Source organism: Nanorana parkeri, unplaced genomic scaffold (genome assembly GCF_000935625.1).
Source record: "Nanorana parkeri isolate BGI_ZX_2015 unplaced genomic scaffold, ASM93562v1 scaffold1195, whole genome shotgun sequence".
In the NCBI taxonomy this organism is placed as follows: Eukaryota; Metazoa; Chordata; class Amphibia; order Anura; family Dicroglossidae; genus Nanorana; species Nanorana parkeri.
In genome coordinates, this window is record NW_017307463.1 from 416,936 (window position 1) to 422,453 (window position 5,518).

Consider the following 5,518-nt stretch of genomic DNA (forward strand, 5'->3'; position numbering starts at 1 on the left):
ACAAGTCTACCTGGTCTACCTGAGCTCTCCCTGGACAAGTCTACCTGATCTCCCTGGGCTCCCCCTGGACAAGTCTACCTGAGCTCCCTCTGGACAAGTCTACATATTTTCACTGAGCTCCTCTTGGACAAGTCTACCTGTTTATACTGTGCTCCCCCTGGACAAGTCTGCCGGTTCTCATTGATCTCCCCCTGGACAAGTCTACCTGAGCTCCCTCTGGACAAGTCTACATATTTTCACTGAGCTCCTCTTGGACAAGTCTACCTGTTTATACTGTGCTCCCCCTGGACAAGTCTGCCGGTTCTCATTGATCTCCCCCTGGACAAGTCTACCTGTTCTCAATCATCTCCCTCTGGACAAGTCTACCTGTTCTCGTTCATCTCCCCCTGGGCAAGTCTACCTGTTCTCATTCATCTCCTCCTGGACAGGTTTACCTGTCCTTGTTTTAGCTCCCCCTGGAACATCCCAAGGAATGCCACGCTGAGCCTCCACTGAGCCCAGTTTGGAGAGCGCCCTTCTCGGACTTCCTGGAGTGCAGACAGCTGGAGATGTCTAAGCCGGTGGACCACGTAAAGAGACCAATGAACGCCTTCATGGTGTGGTCCAGAGCCCAGAGGAGGAAGATGGCCCAGGAGAACCCCAAGATGCACAACTCGGAGATCAGCAAGCGCCTGGGGGCCGAGTGGAAGTTGCTGACAGAGTCGGAAAAGAGACCGTTCATAGACGAAGCCAAGAGACTACGGGCTATGCACATGAAGGAGCACCCGGACTACAAATACCGGCCCCGCAGGAAGCCCAAGACCCTGCTGAAGAAGGACAAGTTCGCTTTCCCCATGCACTACAGCCTGGCCGGAGAACATGAGGGGCTAAAGGCCGCTACTCTGCATGGGGCTGGGATGCTCACTGACTCCCTACTAGCCAATCCGGAGAAAGCAGCAGCCGCAGCGGCCGCAGCAGCAGCCAGGGTCTTCTTCCCCCCCTCTGCGGCGGCAGCGGCGGCGGCAGCTGCGGCAGCCGGTAGCGCCTCCAGTCACTATTCCCTGTTTGATCTAAGCTCCAAGATGGCAGAGATCACATCCAGCTCTTCTACACATCCCTACGCCTCCTCTCTGGGATACCACCAGTCCAGTGGAGGTGCTTTCTCCGGGATGGCAGCGGCTGCAGCAGCGGCGGCAGCTGCCAGCGGGGGGCACACTCACTCCCATCCATCCCCTGGGAATCCAGGCTATATGATCCCATGTAACTGCACAGCCTGGCCCAGTCATGGACTGCAACCACCCCTAGCCTACATCCTATTCCCAGGCATGGGCAAACCCCAGTTGGACCCTTACTCTGCCACAGCCTATGCTGCCGCTTTATGACACCATGGCGGCCCTCACAAGGGCTTTGTCAACGCAGCACCCGGCTGTAACTTCATACTGGACACAGGGTCCCAGCCCTAGGGCAGGATGCCCCTTGTCACATTTTGTCATATCATGCTGTGAAATACATTTAAAGTATGGAAATATGTAATATTTAGTTGTGATGCCACTGCTGTCCGTTGCACAGGTTATGTTGTGTTGAGAACACTGAGCATATCAAGGTCCCTCAGTGTGGAGGAACTTGTAGGCACCCCCAGACGCTGTGCAAGTCCCTCTTCTACTGAACCGGTGGCCAGAAGAAGGTCAAACAAGGAACATTTCAGAAATGTGTTTCTTTCTGCACTTGTAAGGTGGATACATTATAGGACATGGATGTACCGAACCTTCTGTATTCCGCATGCACTAAAGCTGGACACTTAGACACAAGTGTACTTTGTGGTCCTGAAATCCTTCCAATACTCGTCTCCATGGTGGTGGAGGATGCCCAGGTGAACTATCTGCACCCTACTAGTAATCATGAGCTGATCTTTCCATAGCATTCAGGAAATATAGTTACTTTGGGCTGAACACCTCCACGCACATCACAACCTGTCACACTGGAAGGCAAAGCAGTGTCCAGGGTCCAGGGTCTGTGTGATTGTAACTGTGTACATTGAAGATGGCAGTGAAAATGTGCTGCTCACTTATTACCCCCAGTCCATCCACAGAAAGAAACAATTGTGACGATGATCAAAAATAATTCCTTTCAACTATTGTAGCTGTTAAATGTATATTTATTGTTTCGGAAAATATTAACTGTTTGCAAGGAATAATTTGCTCCATTCCCTCCTAAAATGATCCCAACTATCATCAGAACTTCTTTTTTTTCTTCCTTTAAATGGTCTACATTTAACGCATCAAACTGCGTCCAATCCAATCACTGTTGAGTTTTTGGGTCATTTTTTTTGTAATGTGTACATTTTGACTAATATTTGTGAATGAAGCTGGCTAACATGTAATTTTTAGTTTTTATTTTGGCTTTCTGTACTACAAACGTAAAGATAAAAGAAAAAAAAACATGGTTTTAACAATTCAATTTTGATGTGTTGTTTTGTCTGTATCAGGCACTGGTTTAAAAAAATATTAGATGACTAAAAGATCCTTAGTCCTCTGTTCAGCCCTGAACAAAGACCTGAAATAAAGCCCATTATAGCTAAAAAGAAAGAAAAAAAATCTTCTATTTCTTGTTGAGTATACTAACAAGATTTTTATCTGAATTGCCCTTACGTGCTTGGTCCAGGTGAAGTGTAACTTATCCCCCAAAGGCTGCCTTTGTTTCCTTGTTGAATGGATTTAACAGGAAATCTAAATCAAGCCATTGTTATCCAGGGCCAAAAACCTGATTTATCACATTTTTAATCGTGAATAGGAAAGAAGATAAAAAAACAAGTCGTTGTATTATCTTTTCCTGAAAAAAAAAAAAAGAGGCATTCATGATTGAGCAGAACAGAGCCCATTGAGAACGCTGAGACCATTGTGAAGGTGTCCAGTAACATTAAGAGGGGAAAGTTGCTTGGGTACTTTATCTTGTTAGAAGAGCTTCCCAATAAAATCCTTGTCATTTCTTCAAAGGGGCCTCGATCTGCGGGGATACAGCACAATGCAGATGGATCGTGTCCTTCAATACACGATCGACATGCAAAAAGGCAGCTGATAGAGCACTTGTACAATGATCATGTGAATTGTTGGGGCAAATAGTTTGTAGCAATCAGGAATTTATTATATTAAAATACTTGATGATAACAATTGGATATTCTGGTCTAGTTATCCCTTAGTATACTTTAGACTGTTTGATTGCAAAGCATTAAGTGGAGGGTAATGTTAGGGACATCTTATTTTGAGCTGTAGAGTTTTACACATATAAAGTGTTTTATTAAAAATATTATCAAAATGTGAAAGGGACAGTAACAAAAAAATGATACTGCAAAATGCCAGGTTGGCGGTGTGAAAAAGATGGATTTGAAAGTAATTGTAGATTGTGGTATCATGGCATGCACAGATCTTGTGTTGCCATAATTAAAACGATCCGCTTAAATCTATCGTCCTTGCAATAGTCATCTGCTTGGGAGCGATTATGCAAAACTAATTTGGCTGTCCAGGGGTAATTATGCCTGACACGGTTAATTAAATCCTTTCAAGACTTTCCTTTCCCTTTTGTACCAGCCCCTCATTTCTCAACAAGAAACTTCCTGCTGCTGTCTGGACAATACAGTGCTTTTAAATTTTTCCTCCCATCCCTGCATTGAATGTGGACCTATAGTAATCCACCAGTTTAATACTCCTTGCACAATGATACTTAAAGCGAGACATTCAACCATTTGGGGGGAAACCTGTCATCATAGGGCACTGGATGGATGTGAAAGCATCCAGTGACATTCCTATATACAATCCTTGATTGATGCTTTTACATCAATTGGGGTGTCCAGGCTGCACGGTCCTCTTATAGTAATTCTGCAATGGATGTGAGCGATCAGAAACTTTGCAACTTGTGGGGATAAAGCAGAAAATTGGTGAAGGATACTAAGGTGAAAATAAAATATATTTGGCAAGGATACTTATCTAACAAGGATGAGTGAGGACCTCGCATCGATGTTTATTATCCCATAGCAACCAGATAACATCTTCCACTAGTTAGATCAATCCTAATATTGCTGATTAGTCAATATAGGCTGCTTAGCTTATCACAGACCTGTTATGTCCAGCTGGTGTCAATGAGTGAAGTTGTTAAACTTATTTATTTTAGAGTTGAATGCTTTTTATCATTCAGACCTATGTAATAGGAATGTGTGTGAGGACCACGCACGATGTACAAAGTTTAGTATCCCATAGCAACCAGATAGCATCCTCCACCAGTTTAGATCAATCCATACATTAAGTATGATTTCTGATTGATCAATATAGGCTGCTAAACTTATCACAGACCTGCTATGTCCAGCTGGTGTCAATGTGTAAAGTTTATGTACATATTTATTTTAGAACTGAATGCTTTTTTATCATTCAGACCTATAAGGATGTATGAGGACAACGCACGATGTACAAAGTTTAGTATCCCATAACAACTAAATAGCATCTTCCACCAGCTTAGATCTATCCGAACTTTAGATTGCTGATTGATCACTGTAGGCAGCTGAACTTACCAGGAAACTCTTTGTTAAACAAGAAACCTGTTATGTCAGGCTGGCAACTTTTAAGTGGTGTCATTGTGTAAAGTTTTCTTTCTGTTTAGAATGAAATGCTTATCTGCTAATCAGACTTATGTAACAAAGAGGTGTGGGGAGTACAAATGATGTACACAGTCTAGTTTCCCGTAGTAACTATCTTATATCAGCTTATATCAATAGGAACATGATTGCTGATTGATTACGATGGGCTATGGTGATGTACAAAATTTAGTATCCCCACAGCACCCAGATCGCATTTTCAGCCAACTTAGATCAATCAGAACATGATTGCTGATTGATCACGATGGACTGCTGAACCTATCACAAAGTTCTATGTTGATTAAGTAGCCAGTTATGTTCAGCAAGTGACTTTTAGATGCTGTCCTTGTATATTGTTTTTAAAAGAAATGAATGATTATTTGGCAATCAGACTTCTGTAAGAAGGATGTGTGAGGACCACGGATGATGTACAGAGTTAGGTGTCCCACAGCAACCAGAAAGCATCTTCCATCATCGTAGTTCTGAATCATAACTTTAAGTATGATTACTGATCGATCACTATAAGCTGCTTATCACAAGGGGACGCCAATGTGAAAAGTTTATTTATTTTTAACACCCCTCAACATTTAACAGGAAACTCCTGTGATGTAGATATAATTTCCAAACACAGAAGGATGTATTTGTCGTTGTGTCATTTTCACAATCCCATACATTTCCCAGGAGTGTCTGGCTCTTTTGAAACTTTGCTAATCTCTCCTTTGGCCTTTCTCCTGTAGCCCAGCATAGCTCAAAGGTTAGCCACTTTTCTTAAAAGACTGATATTATTAATTCACTGACAATTTCCCTGTGTGCCCCCCCTATGCCTTTCTCTTCTTTCTGGCAGGAAAAAAGGGGGGAAATGCTGAAAGGAGCTCCTTTTTTATTTTTTGTTTTGTCCTTCAGTGGGAGCGTTTAGAC

At 43.1% G+C, this 5,518-nt stretch overlaps 1 protein-coding gene across 1 annotated transcript; it reads left to right on the forward strand.

Moving 5' to 3' along the window:
• The first annotated feature begins 469 nt into the window (after nucleotides 1–469).
• On the forward strand, nucleotides 470–1,554 carry SOX21 (SRY-box 21). Its single transcript, XM_018568482.1, has one exon. It carries the CDS (start codon nucleotides 549–551, stop codon nucleotides 1,359–1,361), a length of 813 nt encoding a protein of 270 aa, XP_018423984.1. The 5' UTR covers nucleotides 470–548; the 3' UTR covers nucleotides 1,362–1,554.
• The last annotated feature ends 3,964 nt before the right edge of the window (nucleotides 1,555–5,518 follow it).

Coding starts and splice junctions, on each gene's coding strand:
- SOX21 (XM_018568482.1), top strand. CDS start 549: ATGTCTAAGCCGGTGGACCACGTAAAGAGACCAATGAACGCCTTCATG.